The 25,630-nt window shown below is 44.5% G+C and overlaps 1 protein-coding gene across 3 annotated transcripts in view; it reads right to left on the reverse strand.

Moving 5' to 3' along the window:
* Nucleotides 1–25,630, reverse strand: part of KDM6A (lysine demethylase 6A) — a 606,821-nt gene that overhangs the window by 461,202 nt on the left and 119,989 nt on the right. For all 3 annotated transcript variants that reach the window (XM_030202242.1, XM_030202240.1, XM_030202241.1), the window contains exon 6: nucleotides 14,846–14,966. In XM_030202242.1, coding sequence (XP_030058102.1) covers nucleotides 14,846–14,966 — 121 coding nt within the window. The remainder of the gene's footprint in view (nucleotides 1–14,845; nucleotides 14,967–25,630) is intronic.

Here is a 25,630-nt window from a genome sequence, read left to right on the forward strand (position 1 = left end):
GGCCTGAATGTAGTGCTTCACATCAGAATGGAGAGATAATCATACCAGTGCCTTCTAAATGTCCTGCGGTGAAGCCACTTTGGCTTCCACCCACATAGTAACATAGTAGATGACGGCAGAAAAAGACCTGCATGGTCCATCCAGTCTGCCCAAGACAAACTCATATGTGTATACCTTACCTTGAATTTGTACCTGTCCTTTTCAGGGTACAGACCATATAAGTCTGCCCAGCAGTATTTCCCGTCTCCCAACCACCAGTCCCGCATCACCGGCTCTGCCACCCAATTTCAGCTAAGCTTCTGAGGATCCATTCCTTCTGACAGGATTCCTCTATGCATATCCCACGCATGTTTGAACTCCGTTACCGTTTTCATCTCCACCACCTCCCGCGGGAGGGCATTCCAAGCGTCCACCACCCTTCTCCGTGAAAAAATACTTCCTGATATCTTTCCTGAGTCTGCCCCCCTTCAATCTCATTTCATGTCCTCTCGTTCTACCGCCTTCCCATCTCCGGAAAAGATTCATTTGCGGATTAATACCTTTCAAATATTTGAACGTCTGTATCATATCACCCCTGTTCCTCCTTTCCTCCAGGGTGTACATGTTCAGGTCAGCAAGCCTCTCTTCATACGTCTTGGAACGTAAATCCCATACCATCCTCGTAGCTTTTCTTTGCACCGCTTCCATTTTTTTAACATCCTTCGCAAGATACGGCCTCCAAAACTGAACACAATACTCCAGGTGGGGCCTCACCAACGTCTTATACAGGGGCATTAAAACCTCCTTTCTTCTGCTGGTCACTCCTCTCTCTATATAGCCTAGCAATCTTCTAGCTACTGCCACCGCCTTGTCGCACTGTTTCGTCGCCTTCAGGTCCTCAGATACTATCACCCCAAGATCCCTCTCCCCGTCCGTGCCTATCAGACTCTCCCCGCCTAACACATACGTCTCCCTTGGATTTCTACTCCCTAAGTGTATCACTTTGCATTTCTTCGCATTGAATTTTAATTGCAAAACGTTAGACCATTCTTCTAGCTTCTTCAGATCTTTTTACATGTTTTCCACACCCTCCGGGGTGTCCACTCTGTTGGAAATCTTAGTGTCATCCGCAAAAAGGCAAACTTTACCTTGTAACCCTTCGGCAATGTCACTCACAAATATATTGAACAGAATCGGCCCCAGCACCGATCCCTGAGGCACTCCACTACTCACCTTTCCCTCCTCCGAGCGAACTCCATTCACCACCACCCTCTGGCGTCTGTCCGTCAACCAGTTCCTAACCCAGTTCACCACTTCGGGTCCTATCTTCAGGCCGTCTAGTTTATTTAAGAGCCTCCTGTGGGGACCATGTCGAAAGCCTTGCTGAAATCTAAGTAGATGACTTCCATAGCACGTCCTTGATTTAATTCTCCTGTCACCCAGTCAAAGAATTCAATGAGATTTGTTTGGCACGATTTCCCTTTGGTGAAACCATGTTGTCTCGGATCTTGCAACTTATTGGCTTCCAGGAAATTTACTATCCTTTCCTTCAGCATGGCTTCCATTACTTTTCCAATAACCGAATAACCCAGAATGCTGCCTTAGCTTTGGGATATGTGGGACCTCCTTGTTCTGCCTTGATCTACTAAGCTAAGGAAGATTTAGAGGCCTCCTCTCTTCTGTGCCACACAGTGACCACCACAAAGAGATCTGTTCTTCAAGAGGAGTCTCAGAACACACAAGTAAAGGGAAAGGCAAGAGCTACTCTTCTCATGCCCTCCCTCCATAGGGAGTCCCTTGTGAGGTCTCAGCTAATCTGTAGATCACACCCACATATGGAGCACAATGCTCTTCTCTGCTCAATCAAGGAAAGTTCCACAGACTAAACTTGAGAGTAAAAATGAGACCTGAGCACAGCTGCAGGAGACAGAGGCCCTGATCTATGTTCTCAGAGAGTCAGACCTCAAGTCCAACTCCACCAATCCAGACTGCAACCATCTGCTGGAGGCAAATAATACTAGCAAGATACAGTTCTACACCAATCCGTATACTAGTGGTGATGCTACCAAAAATCAGTGTTCTCTGCCTCCATCTACTTGTTAGGGAGCACAATCCACACATCTGTTCTAGTCTAGCTGGAGGATAAGGAAAAATAATGTTTCGATTTCAAGGAAGTAGTCTCAGTTTTGGCTTATATTGTTGACTTGATAATCAACCTAAACGTTGGTTCCAAAGTCCTGGAAAATGCAAGGAGTTGTTCTAAATGTATTGGTAGTTGGGCCTGTTGAAACAATGGTCAACTGCTTCTGATGTCTCATCATAAAGCAAAGGTCTGAAAATGTTCTTCCCACCCAAGCACATCAAAAGAAATCCAAAAATGATTTGATGTGGAAGAGAACAGAACTTCACAGGCAGGGGACTTAACTCCTCTCTGAGTTCAGTTAGTATAAATCATGAAAAAATCAGCCACAGTTCAAGTTTCACATGATCTAGAATGGTCACACTTGGAGGTTCACTCCACCCTTCCATGTTTGGCAGTTTATTGTAGAATACAATGCATGATATGCCTACCTTATTATTACTATGCATGAGAGGACATTTATTTCAATTGTGCTAGCCAATACAGACATTATGTTTCCAATAAATAGTTTGTGAAATTAACAGATTATACTGCTCTGGACACATGTAAGCCTAGGCTACCAGCATGGATACTGTGATACCATACTGTAGCCAGGTATGTTTGTACATTGAATGATTAACCCTTCATACTATCAATCACTATTCTGAAGCTCGCTTTGGGCTGGATGTTCAATGCAAGGAATTGCTCCATTGACCATCAATTTTAAACAATTTCATCATCTGGCCAATGCCAGATCCTCTTAAGATCCTACTCCTAATACAGATTTTACATCTATTGCCATTTTTTCCAGTTGATAAACAATAGACAAATTAGAATGTTCTGAATCCTATAGCTCTGGATCTCAAATTTCTGAAGAGCATTCTGATCCAGGTTTCCCTTCAGAATTATGACCCAAGTTAGAACACTGATACTGTTTCACATTTATTCACGAGACAATTAATGTTATCTGAAGACTCATAAGAGCTTAGTATCACTTCTATATTTCCTGTGATATCTACATATCCCACAGCGATGTATTAGAGCCCTGGAAGCCCAAGTTCAATCACTAACAGATAAAGTGGACGACCAGGAAAATCGAGGCTGTAGGAATAACCTTCGTATCATAGGAGTCCCTGAAATCACTGCACAGACTGAGTAAAAAGATCTTACTGAAAGATGGCTTCCGCGGACCCTGGGGTTCCAGCTGGATGTCGGCCCAGTTCACTTGGAATGAGTGCACCACGTTGGAATGAGGCGTGAGGTTATCATCAAGTATTTAAACTATGCAATCAAAGCTAAGCTACTAGAGTTATACAAGAAGCAACACATAGTGGGATACAATGGCAGTCGGTTGCTGCTCTTTCAGGATTTCTCCGCCTGGGTGATGGATCGAAGAAAAACCCTGGCTCCTTACTGCTCCCAGCTGTATGCAAAGGGTATCAAATTTGCTTTTCAATACCCCGCTCGGGTGCGGATTACCCACGAAAACCACACGTTTCTCTAACAAGTGCAGAATAACTGAAAGCTTTCTTGGAAAAGATACATTCTACCTAGCGGGGAGACTGTTTTTGCAGTCTGGAACTCAGTAGCTAACAATATAAAGGTCATACCCTGGTCACTTTGGGGGGCTGCACAGTGTAACTGTCCTACTAATTCTTCTCAAGCTTACAGGCTTGGATTCAGCGGCAGGACACGGTGTGGAGGCCTCTGTTGCTGATCTACCAACGAGTCATAGTGAATTACAAGCCCCTGTATGTTTGGAGGATGAGAGGGGCCAAGCCGAAGGGCCCAATTGCATGAGCTCCTTATTTTGAATGATATGAGGATTACTTTCTTCCTTGGAGCTGTGAGCGGAGATGTTGCCAGCATATCACACTTTGGTTAACTTTTCAGTTTGGAAGACAGCTGGGACTTTGGCGGGTCTTGCTCGGTTCACGTGTTTGGGGTTTGGCATTTGATATACTTTCTCACTTGTTAACGCTGATGTTTGAACCTGTGTCTCTTGGTCACTGTGGGGGGTTGATCTATGATGTGGGGGGCGGGGGTTTGCTTTGTTCTTTGAGTATATTGTTGGAGGGAAACGGAAATGGGATGGGATGAGCGAAGTGGGGGGTATGACTGGGGGATTGGTTGGGGTTTGTGTGGGTATGGGGGTTTATGAAAGTTGTAATGTTTAAATGTTAAGTAAAGAAGGGAGGGGTTTTGGGAGAAGGGAAGGTGATCTTTTTCAATGTGGGAAAGGTTAATGTTAAGTGGGGGGAAGGGTTAAAGGAGGAGTGGGGGGAAGGGTGGTTGTTGAGGCTGATTGGATTTATGGATGTGGCTAGCTGGGAAAGGCTGGACCTGCGACTGAAAAGATTATACAACCCACAGGAGGCAGTTTAGCTAGGACGTCGGCCCTGGGGGTTTTATCAGTGCTATGGAGTTGTGCAGATGTGAAATTCTGATGGTGGGATGGGTAGTTTGCGAGTGGCTACTTTAAATGTGGATGGTATTCACCTATAAAAACGAAAAAAAATTTAAAGTACTGCAAGCGCCTTAAAGTGGATGTCCTTACGGCCCAGGAGACCCATCTTTCCCCTTTAGAACATGCTAAGTTAAAACGGGGTGGGTGGAAGAGATTGCTTTTGCTTCCTTTAATAACAGGCAGTGGGGTTAAGCTATTCTTATTCATAAAGCCATGGATGTCACTCAGCACAAGTCAGTACAGGACCCAGAGGGGCAATTTGTAATTTGGGTGGTGGTGTTTCAGGGTCAGAGGATTGCCCTCTGTTCTGTATATGCTCCAAACGTGTATTCTCAGAAATTCTTTTCCTCACACTTAGCAGCACTGGTGCCACTTCAAGACTACCAATTAGTGATAGGCAGATTACTACAGACCCCCTCGTTGATTGTAATCCATCCCAAAAAAGACCTAAAGGGATGGGAGACAGGGGATAGGCTTACTACAATCTGAACTAGGTTTGATAGATATCTGGTGGGTGCTTCACCCAGATACTTGTGAATACACCTTCTACTCACATGTCCACAAAGTGCAAGCTAGATTGGACTACATTTTAGTAGCCCCCCCCCCCCCCTTCTTTTTTTCTGTAGTTTGATCTGCTGACATTGAAGCAGGTGCGGTGTCGGACCACAGTATGGTGTGGGTGGATCTGGGACTACTGGGGAGGAAGGCCTCAGCAGTGTGGCATATGAACCCTACGTTGTAACTGGATCTTGAGTTTAGGATTTTTCTTAACAGAAGAGTGGCAGCACTGAGTGATAATAAGTTCAGTGACACAAACCCAATCATATTTTGGGAGGCTGGAAAAGCGGTGATGAGAGGGGAAACAGAATACACTGCTCGCACACAAAAGAAGAGGGATGAGGAGCTTCTAACCCTGCTCAAACAACTCCAAACTGCTAGGGGGGATGTGACCCGTGGGGATCTGGGAGATAAGGAAACTTATAGCAAACTGAAAGGCCGCATAAATTAAATTTTGAACCAATGAACCTTGAGAGATATCCAATTATATAAATATAAACTTCACAGATGGGGAAATAAGGCAAGTAAGGTAGACTGTTAGCAACAATAGTCTGCAACTAGCCAACAAGGCAGGTGATCTCACGTATTAAGTCCACGTCAGGGCAGTTGTTAATGAAAGAGGAAGAGATCCAAGCTGCATCTGTAGACTTTTATAGATCTTTATACGACTCGGGTCATTGCGATGTGGCTCAGCAGGAGGCCTGCTTCCAATGACTTCACCTACCATCTCTGTCACAGGAACAGTTAGACTCTTTAAATGCACCTTTGCATGGGAGAGAGATACAAGCTACAATTAAAAAACTTAAATTAGCTAAAGCACCTGGGCCAGGTGGGTTGGGCCCTGAATTTTACAAGTTGCTGGGGGCTCAGGTCATTGGCCCATTTTGCAACTTATATCATGCCTTGTATACTCCAGGTCAGTCCACGGGCTCTCTGACTCATGCTTCTATAATAGTTTTATCTAAACCTGGGTAAGACCATGAAAAGTTGGGGTCTTTTTTAATGCGATCCATTCAAAAGGGGCACGAATCAAACTGTCCCCAACCTGCAACCTCTTAAGTTGGCTTGGGAGTGGTGGACAGTCCACTTGGGGGAGCAGTTGCATCTTCCCCTTTTTTGGAAATCCGAGCTTTCCCGCAGGTCAGGGTAGACCACATTTTGTATCATGGTCACACTAGGGGTGCCGTTAAGTAGGGCAGTTGTCAGAGGTGGGCAGTGGTCAGTGTCCAACCTTCGCACAATGCTGGGATTTCTGGCACCTCCCTCGGAATTTCTCCTTTTCTTATATGCAAATTAGACATTGTATCCATACACTGAGGAGACCGGATCAGAAGCCCCACCCCCCTCCTCTTTTACAGCGTTGGATAGGGCCTTCATGCAGATGCCCAGTGAACAAAATAGACTTTCCAAATGGTACCGTATGAGAAAGGCATGGCACCCTTCCCCTCTCTTTGTGCAGCTCATGAGACAATGGGGTGCGATGTTGTGGGTGGAGGTAACGGTGCAGGAACTTTTGTGCTGTTTCCTATTAGTGTTTAAAATCACTTCAAACATAAGACTTCATGAAATTCAACTTAAAATCCTACATAATGTGTACCTCACTAGGAGTGGGGGCAAGGCTATGAGTCTATGGGACTCTGAGGATTGTGACAAATGCGAAGGTGGGAGGGGCACCCTGTGTATCAGTTTTTAGAATACCCTCTCTCAGAATTTTTGGTGGGGTGTCCTGGCTCTCTTGGATGAGGTTCTCAATACTTCATTGGAATGGTCCTACGAGATCCTGCTTATGGGGTCCACTTTAGACCTCGAGGCACAGGACCTCTCCGAAATGCAGTGCAGGTTCACTCTACTAGCTCTAGTGTTGGCTAGGAAAGTTATCCTGCAGCACTGGGTGGACGGGACCCCCCTCCCCTCACTAAATGGCATGCAAGTATGTTACAAATGGGGACGTGGGAGAGGGAGGGGTCTCTAGATCCTACTCAAAAGCGTGTCCAAGCCTATATTAGCATCTGGCGGAAATGTCATGAATGCTTGTCGCAGCTGGCTAATAAATAAGGTGTGGCTTTGACAGGAGTTGCAATTCAGCCTCAGGGGAAGGGAAGGAAGGAGAAAGGGAAGGCGTAAGGGTGGGGATTTATACGCTGCTTCACTGTCAAAAAGGGGGGGGGAAAAAAGAGGGGGAGAGTGATACGACTAAAACACTTTGCTGAAGTTCTGTTTGTCAATGACAGCTTGATATTTGTACTAGTTCGTCTTCATCTCATTGTTTCATGTTTTATTACTATACTAGTAAAAAAGGCCCGTTTCTGACACAAATGAAACGGGCGCTAGCAAGGTTTTCCTCGGAGTGTGTATGTTTGGGAGAGTGTATGTGAGAGTGACTGTTTGAGAGTCAGAGTGAAAGTGTGAGTGTGTGAGAGAGAGAGTGTGTTTGTGAGAGAGTGTGTGTGTGAGAATGAGAGTGTGTGCAAGTGTGTATGTGAGACACAGTGTGATAGTGTGTGTGTGCCCATCCATGCTCCTCTGTCCCCTGCCCCCTCCATTCATCCCTATCCAGCATTTTCCCTCTCTGCCTGAGGCCTGCCCTGCAATCCATATCCATCCATGCCCATCTGTCCCCTCCATTCATCCCTATCCTGCAATTCCCCTCTCCCTGAGTCCTGCCCTTCCAATCCATGCCCATCCATGCTCATCTGTCACCTGGCCCCTCCATTTTTCCCTATCCAGCATTTCCCCTCTCTGCCTGAGGCCTGCTCTGCAATCCATATCCATCCATGCCCATCTGTGCCCTCCATTCATCCCTATCCAGCAATTCCCCTCTCCCTGAGTCCTGCCCTTCCAATCCATGCCCATCCATGCTCATCTGTCACCTGGCCCCTCCATTTTTCCCTATCCAGCATTTCCCCTCTCTGCCTGAGGCCTGCCCTGCAATCCATATCCATCCATGCCCATCTGTCCCCTCCATTCATCCCTATCCAGCAATTCCCTTCTCCCTGAGTCCTGCCCTTCCAATCCATGCCCATCCATGCTCATCTGTCACCTGGCCCCTCCATTTTTCCGTATCCAGCATTTCCCCTCTCTGCCTGAGGCCTGTCCTGCAATCCATATCCATCCATGGCCATCTGTCTCCTCCATTCATCCCTATCCAGCAATTCCCCTCTCCCTGAGTCCTGCCCTTCCAATCCATGCTCCTCTGTCACCTGGCCCCTCCATTCATCCCTATCCAGCAATTCCCCTCTCTGCCTGAGGCCTGCCCTGCAATCCATATGCATCCATGGCCATCTGTGCCCTCCATTCATCCCTATCCAGCAATTCCCCTCTCCCTGAGTCCTGCCCTTCCAATCCATGCCCATCCATGCTCACCTGGCCCCTCCATTTTTCCCTATCCAGCATTTCCCCTCTCTGCCTGAGGCCTGCCCTGCAAACCATATGCATCCATGGCCATCTGTGCCCTCCATTCATCCCTATCCAGCAATTCCCCTCTCCCTGAGTCCTGCCCTTCCAATACATGCCCATCCATGCTCATCTGTCACCTGGCCCCTCCATTTTTCCGTATCCAGCATTTCCCCTCTCTGCCTGAGGCCTGTCCTGCAATCCATATCCATCCATGGCCATCTGTCTCCTCCATTCATCCCTATCCAGCAATTCCCCTCTCCCTGAGTCCTGCCCTTCCAATCCATGCTCCTCTGTCACCTGGCCCCTCCATTCATCCCTATCCAGCAATTCCCCTCTCTGCCTGAGGCCTGCCCTGCAATCCATATGCATCCATGGCCATCTGTGCCCTCCATTCATCCCTATCCAGCAATTCCCCTCTCCCTGAGTCCTGCCCTTCCAATCCATGCCCATCCATGCTCATCTGTCACCTGGCCCCTCCATTTTTCCCTATCCAGCATTTCCCCTCTCTGCCTGAGGCCTGACCTGCAATCCATATCCATCCATGGCCATCTGTCCCCTCCATTCATTCTTATCCAGCAATTCCCGTCTCCCTGAGTCCTGCCCTTCGAATCCATGCCCATCCATGCTCATCTGTCACCTGGCCCCTCCATTTTTCCCTATCCAGCAATTGCCCTCTCTCCCTGAGGCCTGCCCTGCAATCCATTTCCATCCATGCCCATCTGTCCCCTCTATTCATCCCTATCCAGCAATTTCCCTCTCTCCCTGAGTCCTACCCTCCCAATCCATGCCCATCCATGCTCCTCTGTCCCCTGCCCCCTCCATTCATCACTTTCCAGCAATTGCCCTCTCTTCCTGAGCCCTACCATCCCAATCCATGCCCATCCATGCTCCTCTGTCCCCTGCCGCCTCCATTCATCCTTTTGCAGCAAGTCCCCTGTCTCCCTTTCATGACCCCCCTTGCATCCATGCTCCTCTCTCTCCCATGTCCCAGCCTGGGCGGCTGGGCCGCCCTCTTCTCCCCCACCCCCCCCCCCCTTCGCATCCATGCTGTCGTTTCTCCCCTGCTCTCCCGCTCCCATTGTTGTTCTTTAGTGGCCACCCTCTTCTCTCCCCCCAACATGGTTGTTTTGTTTTTTTTTTTCTTGTTTTTAAATTTACCTCCGTGCCGGTTCCGGCAGCGAAGCGTCAGGGAAGGAGGCGGCGCTCCCGACGTCTAGGTTTCCCTTCCCTTCGCTGTGTTCCGCCTTCTTTTGACGTCATCCTTGACGTCAGAAGAAGGCGGAACACAGCGAAGGGAAGGCTAGACGTCGAGAGCGCCGCCTCCTTCCCTGACGCTTCGCTGCCGAGCGTTGTTATTGGTTGAGTGTCATTGCACCGCCCTCGACGTCATCACGTTTGACGCGTGGGCGGGGCAGACACAATGCGATCTCACCCCCTTCACTTTAGAATGTTGGCTAACAGAGGCTTCATTAGAACGTTGGAGGTGCGTTTTATATAGAGAGATCTGTACTGTTTGGATAAGAGCTGTGCCTCTCTTGTTGCCCGCTTCTTGTTATTCGTGCATCTCTCCTGTCAATAAAAACAGTTTCCAAAAAAAAAGAGAAGGGGTCCTATTTTAGTCGACATCTGTCCAGTGGGTTATCGGATGTAGACAACCTTGAAATATGTATTAAGGGAGGAAGTGTGGCAGCACTATTTAAAGAATCTATATATACCAGTGCCCAAACTTTTGGAAGTGTAGAGCAGGGGTGCTCAACCCAGTCCCAGGAACACACCAAGCCAATCACAATGAATATGCCTGACAAAAATTTGCATATAATGGAACCACTGCATGAAAATCTCTCATACATATTTATTGTGGATATCCTAAAAACCTGACTGGCTTGGTGGGTACTGAAGACTGGGTTGAGAACCCCTAGTGTGGAGGGAATGAAATCTAATTTTATCATGAAAGTTCAAAAACAAGTTGGGAATTGTATTTTAGGTCATCCCATGCCAAGTGGTCTAAACCTTCCCACCATCATGTCTCCAATTTTGTTCAAATTTTATCTGTTGCGCGAGTCAGGTGTTAAACGAAGTTTCCCAAAATTTGAGGTCTCTAACTGCAATAGTTGCAGATCTAGACCCCCTTTTCTGAAAGGTTGTCAAGTACATGAGCGAGCGACATTTACCAAAATGCCATTTTTGGGGTCTAATAAAATCCAAACACATTTATAAGAATGGCTAAAAAATTCAAATCCTGTACAGTTTTTGATGCTAATTCCGATGAAATACATTTTAACATTATGGATGCAAAATCCAGTCAAACAAGTTGACTCAAAGTGTGCATCAAAATTGGTTGCGACTCATCGGAACATATTTGGACCAATATTCAGACCGCAACAACTTCCATGCAAACAAAGATACGGACTCAAAATTTTGAACAAGCATTATGCTTGTGCTGGACATAATACTGCCAGATTTGCAACTAACCAGCATCTATAACCGCCCTGCAGGATCTCTTCAAATTTGGCACTGTCAGCGCAAATGGTAAAATATACCAAAGTTCAAAGCCAATTATTAAAAAAGAGTCTGCCTGAATCAGCTTGTGAACAGTATCATCTGAAAGAGAAAATTGTGCTCTACAACACTGATATGTTTTTGTTTTGCAAGGCCACCATTAAGTAGCCATTTACTCAGGTCAAAGTATGTTATATTTTGTGTGCGCGATGTATTGCGTTGGTCCATGATGGCTGAGCCATTACTGGTTATCACATTGAAAACTGCATCCCCATCGCCATAGGGGCCACGCCCGATAGCCATGCAGTAACAGCCACGGGTGGGTATCTTTACTGCAGGATCCCAAGCCTGATTGTGGGTTTCTTTACTGTAGGATCCCAAGCCTGATTGTGTGTATCTTTACTGCAGGTTCCCAAGCCTGCCTTCTTCAGATACTTCACTGCAGGTTCCCAAGCCTGCCTTCTTCAGTTACTTCATCATTCTGAAAGCATCATTGATCTGTAAGAGAACGGTTTCAGGGAAACTATATTGCCAACCAGATGTCACTGATGGAGCTGGAATAACAGCAATGATAAGTTGTGCTGGGATCCAGCAAGTATCGCGTCTTACCGGCCAATAAAATGAAGTAGCGGAACCATGAGAATGCATAAAGCTTATGAAAGCATCCTTCTGTTCAACTGACGTTTCACAAACGTTTCCAATCCACCATAACAGCGCACAATAAACGATTGATCAACGAATAAAATACGAATGAATAATTATATCAATAATTTTAAGCAACTATTAAGACTCAATTTCCTAGAAATGAAGAAAAATTAGCGCACCAAGCGTATTAAATATAACATACTTTGACCTGAGTAAATGGCTACTTAATGGTGGCATTGCAAAACAAAAACATATCAGTGTTGTAGAGCACAATTTTCTCTTTCAGGTGATACTGTTCACAAGCTGATTCAGGCAGACTCTTTTTTAATAATTGGCTTTGAACTTTGGTACATTTTACCATTTGCGCCGACAGTGCCAACTTTGAAGAGATCCTGCAGGGTGGTTATAGATGCTGGTTAGTTGCAAATATCATTTAACTAGCACCCAATCCACAACAGAACATTGCCTCTTACCCCATGGCTTTTTAATTCTCAGACTCGCCTCTTATCCCATGGCTTTTTAATTCTCAGACTCATGAGTATAACAAATCAGCTAACCTTTATCCACATCTTCAAAACAATACAGCAAATGAGAGAAACAAACGTCCCTTGGCTGAATCTATGTTGATTCTGTCCCACTGAATGAGTTCTTTCAGTCCTGAGTATGCCATCTTGTCCAGCTGATTTGCTTGTTTTTAATTTGTCAATTTGAGTAATTACATCTTCCAGGCTCACTGAGATTTTTCAATTCCTCCAAATCATCACACTTAAATACCATTTCTAGCAAAGGCAGATCCCCTATATTCTCCCCAGTAAAGAAAGAAGCAAAAAATTAATTTAGTATCTCTATGCTATGCTCTTTTCACCCCTTAATTTCACAGTTCAAATGAATTCCTCCAGGCTTGGGTATTTTTTTTTTAACTTCTAATATAAATGGGAAAAGGTTTTGCAATTAGTTTATGCACAAGCTTCTTTTCAAATTCTTTTAGCCTTCTCTATTAATGCCTTGCATTGATCTTGTCAGTGTTTAAGTTGTATCCTGTTTTCTTCATTCGGATCCTTTTTCTATTTTTTGAAAGATGTTCTTTAGGATCTAATAGTCTCTTCCACTTCATCTTTTAACCATGCCATCTGCTCTTTCACTGTCCTACCACAGTTTTCAGATCCATGGAACACAACCAATCTGGGCTTCCAACATGGTATTTTATGTCCATCCTGATTTAACAATTCCTTTTAGACTTTTTTTTTTAAACCATTTTCCTCATTTTATCACAGTTGCACTTTCTAAAGTTAAAATGCTATTGTACTAGGTTTCCTTAGCACAGTGGCCTCCAACATCTTCCACTGTGGCCCTCCAAAAGTTGACTGAAATGCTCTTCCAGACCTGCAAATGCATTAATTTCAATCTTGCGCAGGCTCTTTATTGCTTGTCCTAGTTTTTTTTTTTTTTTCAGTACATAGGTATTTTAGCTGTTCATTAGACCTCTATTATACTTTGGGCTGGCCTTGGTTGGTTATGTTGCGTTTTACCTGGGACATATGAGCATGTAATAAACTAATAGCCCAGAAGGAGTTGTAAGTAGGGATGGGAGGGTGAATGCTGTTAAAATATTTTGACAACGGACTATGTTCTTTTGACTATCTGGTGAAAGTCTTTTTGGTCAATTGCATTTTGAAGTACTTAAATTGGTTGCTGTGTACATTTTAATTGGTCATCAATAAAAACATTGAAACAAAACAAATTTCAATTTTGCATACTCAGACAGAGGATTGCTATAGACAAGGGTATACATGGGTCAGTATAGGGAAGGCGTAGGACCTATTACACTTGCTCAGTACGTATATAAGGCCATAGGACACATTCAATCCTAGCTATACCTCTGGCCATATCATATTTCTCTGTCACTTTACATTAGAAAATACTTTTCAACAAGGTGATGATGCATGACTGCAAGAGACTTCCAGAGGATGTTGTAAGATCTAAAACAATGGCAGACTTCAAGCATACATGGGATCTACACATAGGCCCCTTAACAGAATAGCAAAAAGGAATAAAAGACAGATCTGTGACAAAACAGAAAAAAAAAGGCAAATATAACTTGGCAGACAAGATAAGACAATAGTCCTTTTTGTGCCAACCTTTCCTGTGTTTCTACATGCTCATTTTATCTTTTTAGCTATTCACTGAAACAGTTCCACATGCGTTTAGTAATGCTTCATTCCAAACACATTGAACTTCATGACCTCCAGATGTAGTTCTTGCATGTTCTTACTGTAGTACGGTATGTTTTGGTTTTCTCGATCTCAACTGGTTTAATCAATCTTTACAAGATAAGAAAACAAACACACTCCACTACCTAACTTCAAACCAATACCAGAAACTTACTCGTTCAGTTAGTAAGTTTCTATTCCATAATCTTGTTTATTCATTCTTCTCACTACTTGACTACAATGATGATGATTTATTGTGCAGTCCAACCTGTATAATAGTTTTGGGTCCAGTGATTTCTCTCGCCTCCTTTGTATTTCTGGATCAAACATAACTAGGATTGAGATTTAGTACTATGGGTCTTCATTCATAAATATTTAATATCCTGTCCTAATTCACTCAACCCTGCCACAAGACAACCATCCTTAGACACCACACTGCGATTACTCTGCAATTACTGACCCAACACCTAGCCATTTGGTGCTATTGCTTTGCAATGACTGGGATTCGCTTCCCCAAGAGCTGTGCGCACTGAATAGCATTCCCTGAACAAAAACACTGACATGACCAAGCCAAGGCCCAGTAGTCCAGCTCTCAAGAAAAACAATATCTGCAATACATATTTTAAAGTGATCAGCAGCAAAACCTAATACTTCATCAGAATTAACATGTGAAATCTGTAAAAACACATTAAGAATAGCCAGTTACAATTTTCACATTGTTGTGTTCAATACACAGATTCATTTGAGGAACAAAACACGCAAAAATTACTTTCAAAACATTAGGCAAATACATAAAACAGAATAAAGTGTTGTAATGCATACAAAACAGATTTCCTTTATGTTAGTGCAGTAAAATGAATCCACTTTTTAACTGGCTTCTGCTTGCAATTATTAGTTTAATAAACTGATCAAATTAGTTCTTTTCACTGGCATTTTTATAATGAACATAAACTTGTGAAAAACAAAACATACCTTTAAACTAGACTCATAGTCTGTGTTCACTTTAAACATAAGTCCAAGCCGGAAATGAATTTCCTTGGCTCGACAAAAGCTGGGATCTACATAAAGCACCTCCTGGAATGCTTTAATTGCCCTAAGAAAAGAACACATTTTGATATATAAATGAACAGTATGACAAAATACATCCTTATCAAACATTTTGTGGCTACATTTTTCCACAAACATTCAAAGCAGATCATATTTTGGATATGTTAAGTAAGACTCTATTAAAGCTAAGTTACTTACCTGTAGCAGATGTTCTCAGAGGACAGCAGACATATATTCTCACGTGGGTGATGTCATCCACAGAGCCCAGTACTGACACTGCCATAGTGCACTGTCACTTTGAAACTTTGAGGCAGGATGGGCATAGGGTATCATGACGGATTGAGCATTTGCTTGGCGATTACCTACTCTGGAAGGCTTGCTAGTAAGCTTCTTTTCCTCATCTTCGTTGGAATTTTCCTCAATTCATGATGCCCCATACCAAGTGCAAAAGGGTTGTGATGGTACAGTCAAAGACCCGCACCTCCTCTCCAGTGCAGCAAACCACTGAAAGATACGCTATGGGGCAGCCTCAGATTTCTGGTGTGATCAATCCCACCATGGGTGTAAGCAAAGGAGTGCCTACACTAATGGGAGTTTTCTCCTCTCTTTATCCTCTGGCGCTCTTTCCACCACCATGTCTGGCAGGCAACCAAGTCACAGCTGAACTCCCTGCAGAGGCGGAAGTCACTACAGCAGTGGGTTCTGATGGCAGATCTAGACTGGACGAATAATCTGTGGCACTAGACTTGGGGATATTGCAACAAATTTTTTCCGCGACGGTGATGGCCCTAGATAATATTTGGACAACTGTGTAGTGGCAATGTTTACTAGGAAGGAGTCAAAACTGGGCCGTTAAGACTGAGTCAGATTTTTTTACCCCATTGCTGCCTTGGACATGAGTGTTGGGGTGTAGTCCTTTGAGGTGGAGGAGTGTAACAACATTTAGATATATAGCACTTGGAACATCAAAATCCTCCTGCAAATCTTGCAGAAGAAAAGGTAGCAAAGGTCTGCAGCCTAGATAGAGTTTTTACACTATCTGTATGATTTTTAATTAGGTTTGCCACTTTCTCAACTTTGTCGTCACCAAACAAATTATCTCCACAACAAGGAACGTCTGATAGCTCCTGGACAGCACATTCGAGGTCGAAGACCCTGAGCCAGGAAATACACTGCATTGCTACTCCTAGGGCAGAAATGCTTCAAGAGACAAAGGCTTGCTTTGCCAAATATTTATGACAATCTAGAAGTTTCCTATGAAGCTTATATGGAACTCAGCCTTCTCAGGGAGAATGACTTCTGCAAAGGACAGAGCACTCTGTATTAGAGATTTCAAGTAAATTGTTAAGAGTTGATAATCTAATATGTGCCTGGTTACTACTGAAGCCTGAAATGTTTTGCCAAGAGTCCCATGCTTTAGTTTCTCTGCCTGGAGGAGCCGAAATACGAGATCTTGCACTGTATGTTTTAAAGCAGATTGCACTACTAAGGAATGGTGAGGTAACTACATTTTTTTTTAACCCAGTGCATTCCTGTATATTTTACATTGTATCAATTTTCTTTGGCATAACTTGAACAGTCAGATGAGTCTCCCAGCTTTTGATGAGAGTATTCTTCATAATTGTATGAAGTGGAACAGCAATTCCTTCTGTAGGAGGGGAGTCAATCTACAACTTCAACTAGCTCTGAACGATGCTCCTCTTCCGTCTCCAATTTTAAAGGTATGGCTCAGGCCATCTCACAGAGAAAGCCAGGGAAGGACATACTTTCTGGATATCTACGTCTCTCAGGTGGTGGAGAAGGATCAGATGGGATGCTAAAGGACTTCTTAGCTGAGAGGTCCTGATCTCCCAGGAGAGGTCAGATTCTTCAAAGTACTGTTCTTGGGAAATACTTGGGAACGTGACTAGTGTCAGCTCTGCGTTGAGGCAGATGAGTCTCCGAGGCTGGAGAAAGTTCCTCTGCCGATGTTGATGCGTGCGTTGGTTGGGTTTGTGCTACCCCTGACTACTGATGCAACGCTGGTGTGCGGGACCTCTCCTGTGACTGTCTCTCAGATGTATCGATGGGCTGGGCTAAGGCGGGCACAAGCACTCTGTAAGCCTGTATAGGCAGCATATGCAGCAGCCCTGAGAGCTCCTCCTTGAGCATAGCCTGTTATTTCCTCCTGTAGAGTGGATGTCAGTAACGGCTGAGAAAGCAATGTGGACACAGCTTGAGCTATAGACTGTATAGGTGTAGGAGTCCTCGAAGACTCTCAATGAGAAATTAGTTGGAGAGAAGGAGAGCAGTCACTGCAGCAAGGACGCTTCCCATGCATCGAGAATGTTGATGCAGGGGAGATGTTCGCAGAGTGCCTGGGGGAAGAATGATGGCAATGCTTCTTAGATCCCTCTATGCACGCAGCACCAACGAAGAGGAAAGAGGATGTAGAGTCCTTATGAGGTTGCAGTACCGAGTTGGACGTCAGATCTTCTCAATGCTGCGCTCCCCCTAAGAGCGGATCCAAGATGGCGGCGGGCAATGGCGAAGGCCCGACTTCGGTGAGCTCCGCATGGGTGGCCAAGATTGTCGCGGAGGTCACCCATGCCATAGATGCCACGCTGGACAAGAAGCTGCAAACCTTGTCCGCCAAGCTCGATAATGTAGATGGCAACGTAGAGGCACTCAAAGACGAGTTTTCGGCATGCACACAGCGGGTTTCCGACTTAGAAGACAAAATGAAACAGTTGGAGACGCTGACGGAAGAGCTGCAAAGCAAAATGTGAGACCTAGAAGACAAAGCAGATGATATGGAAAACCGATCCCGAAGGGGAAATTTAAGACTTGTAGGTTTACCCGAGTCTCTCCCAGAAGCTGATCTGGGTAAGTTTTTGGAAGAATGGCTGACAAATACTTTAAGGCTATCACAGAATATGGGGCCCCTTCGAATTGAACGAGCACACAGGCTGGGGCCTCGTAGGGCACCAGAAGAAAGACCCAGGGTGGTCATTTGTAAAATCTTAAACTATGCTCACAAGATGGATATCTTGCGGACTATCAGAGCGAAGGGGCCTCTAAAATATGAAAACAAAACTGTACTATGTTTTCAACGCGAGTGTCAAGTATGCGGAAAGCATATGCGCCTATATGTACAGAGCTGCATAAGCGCCATATACAATTTGCGTTAATGTACCCAGCCCGATTAAAGGTGTTCCAGGAGGGTAAAGCGCAATTCCATGACACTCCAGAATCCGCCAGGCTGTTTCTTCAGGGGCTGCCTGTACAAGTCGCTAGCCATAATGCATCCAATTAAAAGAGATACTCGATGGAACTCTAAATTGAGAACTGAGGATGTTAAAAAGGGAGTAGAACTGCGACAGTGATTGTGTACTAGTTGGGAGAAACAATAATATTGTGCATGGATTCTTGGACCCGGAATATAGAGCATGGAAGGACAGATACCTTATCGGGTGGATTACGGATGATTACAAAGAACTGCAAGACAGATTTTATATATAATCTTTGGATACTCACACAGGCATACATGGAGCTACAGACTGTGGATGTACAAGTTTGAACGGAGAACTATGAAAACTGTGGCAGGAGGACCCAATTGGAGAGAGAAGGATATGAAACAGGGGTAGGAGATCCTACATGACAGATATGCATAATTCGGCTGGCATGGCTTAAGGTGGGAAGAACTGGTATTCGTATAGAAATCTATATGGGGGGCACTCGCAGATAGATCCTGCTTTGCTCTTGATGGGCAGATTGGGACTAGACGGGCAGAGGTGGGGGAGGAGAGACGGGACTGGGAGATCATTCACATGGGCCTTGTCCATTATACACAATGGATAGATATGGGAGAGAGGGAAGGGATATAGGGGATATCCAGGGGAGGGAACTACGAGGGAGGGTAATAATTGAACATGGCTCACCCGAAAGTGGGAGTGTTGTGAGGGGGAGGAGGGGAGGGGGGGGGGGGGGGGAAGTAAGTCGTCCATCTTTTTGTAATGATGTGCTGCATGTTGTAGTGTTTTGTGTCCTTTTCTGTTATGGGGGGATTTGGGGGGAGAACTTGCAGAGGAGGAGGGGTTCGGGGGCTGCTGGCTGTGATGGCCCTAGACCAACCCTAGTAATATGGGATGGAGACAAGTTCACAATGGATGAGATAACGTGAAGCTGCTAAAGTTTGTTTCCTGGAACATTAGTGGAGTGTCCTCACCAATTAAAAGGAAAAAAATAATGCGGGATTTGAACAGACATGGGGCAGACATTGCATTTTTACAAGAGACTCACCTATCGACGGTGGAACATCTCAAATTTGGTTGTTGGTGGGTGGGTGGGTCAGGTAGCGGAGGTGTCAGCAATAGGAAAGAAGGCGGGACTGCTGATATTAATACGGAAGGGTTTAGATGTAGTTATACAACAGACGTGGAAAGATCCGCAAGGCAGATATTTGATATTGAAAGTATTACTCAATAAATTACCTGTGTTGTTTTGCAATATATATGGACCAAATACATACAACCAAAAATGGGTGAGGGGATTAATTGGTAAAGTAACCAGTTTGGGGGAAATGCCACTGATAATGGGAGGGGACTTCAACATGGTGCATGATCTAACTCAGGATAAATCCAGGGAGCCCCTAAAAACTAGTAATAATCCAGATAAAGGTATTGCATTGCTCTGCGCTAGATTAGAACTGATAGATGTATGGAGGATTTTACATCCCACTGAACAGGACTACATGCATTTATCTAGAGCCCATGGTACACAGTCTAGAATAGACTATTGGCTGATATCTAGAGAGATATTTTCACGGGTAGGGGAGGCAGGGATTGGACCATATAGCATATCGGACCATGCATTTGTATGGTATACATTAGAGTTTGGAGCGCGCAGAGATCAGCAATATGTATGGCGCTTCCCACAGAATTTATATCGAGACCCCCAATTTAGAGATCATATTCTGAAAAAATGGGAAGAATATGAATACCACAATGAAGAATATAAACAACAACCGATACTATATTGGGAAGCAGCAAAAGCTGTATTGAGAGGGGAGATAATAGCGTACTGCTCCTTCCAAAAGAAAATGCGAGATAGGGAAATCATACGTCTAGAAAAGCAGGTGAGAGTCACTAGAATTCAATATGGGAGACATCCTACCTCCAAGAGCCGTGCTCTCCTACTGACACTCCAGACTAGTTTAAATGAGCTCCTTCACGAAAGGGCAATGAAGTCCATTAATTATTATCAGTATCAGCTCTTTTTACATAGTAATAAAGCGGGCAAACTCATGTCGAGGTTGATAAGACAGGCAGGAGGCTCAAGAGTTATTACCCAAATACAGAAAGCAGAAGGGGGAATGGTGAGAACTGAAAGAAATAGCTGAAGTGTTCAGTAGATATTATCAAAAATTGTATGGCAGGACCCCAGAGGAACCCATGGATGGAAACATGTATTTGGATAACTTAACTCTGCCGAAGTTAGGAGAGAGGGAAGTTAGCAAACTGAATAGAGATATCACAGTAGAAGAAGTGGAATTAGCTGTCAAGCAAAGTGCGCTCTACAAGGTACCAGGGCCAGACGGTTTTAGAGCGGAATTTTATAAATTGCTATCTCCTTTGGTTTTGCAGACATTACAAGCATATTTCATGCAATTTGTAATAGATGGCAATATACCGCAATCACTTCAGCTGGCCCAGATAGTGTTGCTACTAAAATCAGGGAGAGACTCAAAAAAACCATCATCCTATAGGCCAATTTCGTTGTTGAACGTTGAAATGAAATTATATGCAAAGATTCTGGCCAACAGACTGGCTAAAGTGCTGCCTCAGTTGATCCTAGAACAGCAAGTGGGATTTGTGGCAGGCCGCACTGTAGCACATAACATGAGACAAATAATGCTGTCCATGGAATATGTGGAAACAGCGAAAATACAATCTTTACTGGTCAGTTTTGACTCTGAAAAAGCATTTGACCGTGTACATTGGAGATTTATGTTTACAGTCCTTAGGAGGTATGGCTTTTCGGGATTCATTTTAGAAGCCCTAAAAGTGCTATATAGATCTCCCAGAGCTAGGATTCAGGTGAATGGAGTACTGTCGCCTGAATTTATCATACATCGTGGGACTAGACAGGGGTGTCCCTTATCACCTATGCTCTTTATATTAACGATGGACCCTCTGCTTAGAGAAATTATGAGTAATGCAGAAATTAAAGCAGTGGAGATAGAGAAGCAGGTATTTAAAATCTCTGCATTTGCTGATGACTTATTAGTACATGTGGTAGACCCCCAGATGTCCTTCCCAACGCTAATGGAGTGTTTTAAGGACTATGGTGAATACTCCGGGTTTAAACTGAATTTAGATAAATCCATTGCCATGCCTACGGAACACGCCATGAGAGCGGGTTGGCTAGGATATTTTCCAGTAAAATGGGAATACAACTCGTTTAGATATTTGGGAATTCAACTAGCGAGGTGCACTATGAATTTATATAGAACAAATATAGATACCCTACTAGAACACTGTAGAGGGACTTTAGCACATTGGCAGCAGTTACCTATTTCATTATATGGCAGAGTTCAATTGTTCAATATGGTGCTTTTTCCGAAATGGCTATATATTATACAATTACTACCTTTTAAAATACTGAAGAAGGATCAAAAGAAATTCCAGAGGCTGATCTCTCGTTTGTTGGGCGGGGAAAAAACCACGCATGCAGTTTAAATATTTGATAGGAGCGTGGAAATACGGTGGAGCAGGCATTCCAGATCTATCCTTATATAAATATGCATGCTTATTCCGACATCTAGGGGATTGGATCTTGGGAGAGGAAAAATACACGCCTAGAGAATTTGAGGCTGCATATTATTCCCCATGGCATATCAACTCGTTATTACACCGCTCACAAGCAACCCTGCCAGAAAGGCTAAGACAGAGTAGACTGCTCAGAGCAACGAGAGAGACGTGGAAATTTTTGACAACATTGCTGGGGGGACGGGGAGATATATCAATAAAAACCGTTGAAATATAAATAAATGTCAATTTCAATACCCAGAAATGCTAGATTTTGGCATGAACCTTCGGTCTTAGTTTACCTAATGGGACTGTCAACTGTGCTTTTTTTGTCCTTGTATTGCAACCATGTTGTTCCAAAATGCTTTTTGGCAACTGTTGTACATTACCTTGATCAGCTCCCGATAAGGGGAAATGTTAATTTCCTGCCAGGGAATGACAATGTCAGCTTTGCTCGATGGGCAGTCAAAGGACTTACCCTAGTACATGTGACAGATGAGGAAGGTAAATTATATACATGGGGAGCTCTGCTGGAAGCTGGGAAAGTCGAACACAAAGATTTGATGGCCTACCTGCAATTAAGACATTATGTAAGGACTTTGGAGAGAGAGGCCTTGGTACCGTCCTTGGAAACAAAAATACGGGGGTTCTTTGATAAATTTCAAGAGGGTGAACTTTCGATATCAGGGTTACATAAGGCAATACAGAGGGACTCTAAGGAGAGGACATTTGGGGACCTTGTCGCCAGATGGACTCCAGAAATAGCAGGGAGACTGAACCCTTTGAAGCTAATAAAGAGAATTCCAGAGATCTCGATTAATGCAACCTCGAGGGAATGTCAATTTTGTGTTATTCATAGGGCATATTTCACACAGGAGAGATTGTTTAAAATAGGGGCAGTAGATTCGCCCATATGTCAAAAATGCAAACAAGGGACTAATTCTTTTTTTCACTCCTTATGGGAATACTCTCAAACTAAGATTTTTTGGAAGGAGATACTTGGATATCTAGCAAAGTTAACTGGGTGTGTAGTTTTGCTTTCATCAAGGGCCGTACTGTTAGATTATTATGAAGATTATCATATAGAGAATAGAGCATACACGCTACTGTTACGGAAGGCAGGGATTCTGGGGAAGAAAGTGATTTTAGGAGTGTGGGTGGGAGATGAAACACCGTCTTTTTGGGTGTGGAGAAATAAGTTTCATGCCCTAATGACTTTTGAGCATAGGTATGCTAAACGCACGCCCAAGAGGCTGAAACAATTCCATGAAGTGTGGGGAGTGTACGTGAACTCTCTTCCATACAGGGCAAGAAGTCTGCTGCTAAATGCGGGTTGAGAACCGTAGGGTTAGAGAGAGGACACTCCATGGAGATCAGTGATTTGTACAGGGTGGGGGGATGGGTTCCCCCTTTGTTTTCTGATCATTGTCTTCCTCTTCTCCCCCCCTCACGCTTGATATATTTATATATAAATACCTGCAATGGGTTGTTTTTTTTATTTTTTTTTGTGTGTGTGTGTGTGTCTTGGACTCATATTTGTCTGTGGTCTGGTTTCAGATGAAGATTGCTGTTGAGAGATGGCGATTGGGCGGGATTGGGAAGGAGGGAAGGGGAATAATTTGGAATGCAGAGGATGCTAAGTTGAAATTTCATCGGACATATCACAAAATAGAGGTGTATTGATGGGGACTTCAAGCACATATCCATATTGTTTTAATTGTCCCTTAGAACCCACAATATAATCACTAATTGTTCAGCTTCTGGGATAACGATAAGGTAGGGTGGGAGATGGGAGACTGAAGATAGGATCGGGTTGTGTGCACTTGTTACCGTATAGTTATGACTGTTGACATGTTTTGGTTGACAATTGTTCAATACACATTGTCTCAAATGAAAGGGGAGGGGAAGGGGGGGGAAGGAGGAGGGGGGAAGTTTGATGACTATAAGTAATAAGATGTTTAATTGGATAAGAACTAATGCTTAAAGCCATGTATATTCGAAACCTGCAATGTGTGTTCTCTTTGGTCAGATCATCAATAAAAAAAATGTTGCAATAATTAGTTGGGGGGGGAGGGGGGGGGGGTTAATGCATAAACTTGATGACCATTAATATGGATGTATACCGGTGAGGTTTCTGTTACATATGTTCTTTGTGTGTTATAGTGAAGTTGTATTTTTGGATTTTGTCATCAATAAAAACCGTTGAAATATAAATAAATGTCAATTTCAATACCCAGAAATGCTAGATTTTGGCATGAACCTTCTGTCTTAGTTTACCTAATGGGACTGTCAACTGTGCCTTTTTTGTCCTTGTATTGTAACCATGTTGTTCCAAAATGCTTTTTGGCAACTGTTGTACATTACCTTGATCACTTTTCAATAATTAACTGTCTTCCCCTACCCGATTTTCAACCGCCCAATATAAGGAATCTACTAACTTGTTTTTGAGGAAGTGTCCATTTAACATCATGTTTAGGTGTGGAGCTCTGCCAGAACCCCAAAATTAAAAACAAAACCACCTTGCACCCTGAAGTGAAAACACTGGGAAAAGAAGTTGCTGCAGAGTGCCCGGAGCAACTAGGTGGAATATGTAGAAAAATAACAGGCTGTACTGTAATGATGGGCTGCATCTTGCTGTGATGGGAAAAAGAATCCTTGGGGAGAAATTCAGACAGTATGTTTCTAGACACCCACTTCCAGCCTGTAATGTCGGGCAAATGAGGCGCTTAGAAGCCCATGTCGCTGCACTGCATATCTCTTGAAGAGAGAGTGCTCCAGTTTCAGCACAAGAAGAGGAAATCGCTCTTGTGGAATGTGCCTTAAAGGCTTCAGGCGGAGGCCGGCCAGACAGCAGATATGCTGAAAAAATAGCTTCTTTGAGCCAACGAGCCAGAGTAGCTTTAGACGCTGGAGACCCTCTGCGAGGACCTGACAACAACACAAAAAGGTGATCAGAGGTCCTGAAAGCATTTGACATGCGCAGATACTGCAACAGAGACCTTCGCATATCTAGAAGGTGCAATTGCAGAAATGGGTCTCAACAGGACAGCGCCTGGAGCTCAGACACCCGTCTCGCCGATGTAATGGCCACCAAAAAGACCGTCTTTAGGGTCACATCCTTCTCCGAAGCTCGCCTAAGCAGCTCGAAGGGCGAACACTGAAGGGCCTTTAAAACTAACCCCAGGTTCCAGGCCAGACACGGAGCCCGCACGGGAGGACGGAGCCGAAGCACTCCTCTAAGAAACCGTGCCACCTCCGGATAAGCAGCCAGGGAGAGGCCAGCCACTTTCCCCCCAAAACATGCTAAGGCTGCAACTTGAACATGCAGGGAATTATAGGCCAAACCTTTTTTTAAAGCATCCTGCAAAAAGAGTATCGGCGAGACAGAAGCCCGCATGGGTGAAATCGCTTTAGCAGCACACCAAGCCTCCAACTAGTGCCAAATCCAAGCATAGGCAACGGAAGTGGAACTCTTGCGGGCCTGAAGGAGAGTGGAGATGACCTTGTTGGAATAGCCCTTGTCTCTCAATTGCGCTCTCTCAATAGCCATGCCGTAAGACCAAAGCGGCAAGCATCCTCTGTGGTTATCGGCCCCTGTGACAACAGGTTCGGTACCAGAGGTAAAGGAAGGGGAGCCTCCACCAGCATCCGCCGGAGGTCCACATACCACGGCCGCCTGGGCCAATCCAGGGCAATGAGAACCACCTCTCCTTGATGTAGCCGAATCCACAGGAGTACTCGCCCTATCAAGGGCCCAAAAGGGAACACATACAGGAGGCCCTGAGGCCAGGGTTGAGCCAAGGCATCCAACCCCACCGAGCGAGGATATCTCAGTCTGCTGTAAAGCATAGGACTTTGGCATTTGCGCTTGACGCCATAAGATCCGCTTCGGGCGTCCCCCATTTGGCACAGATCTGAAGGA

Source organism: Microcaecilia unicolor, chromosome 4 (genome assembly GCF_901765095.1).
Source record: "Microcaecilia unicolor chromosome 4, aMicUni1.1, whole genome shotgun sequence".
Classification (NCBI taxonomy): domain Eukaryota; kingdom Metazoa; phylum Chordata; class Amphibia; order Gymnophiona; family Siphonopidae; genus Microcaecilia; species Microcaecilia unicolor.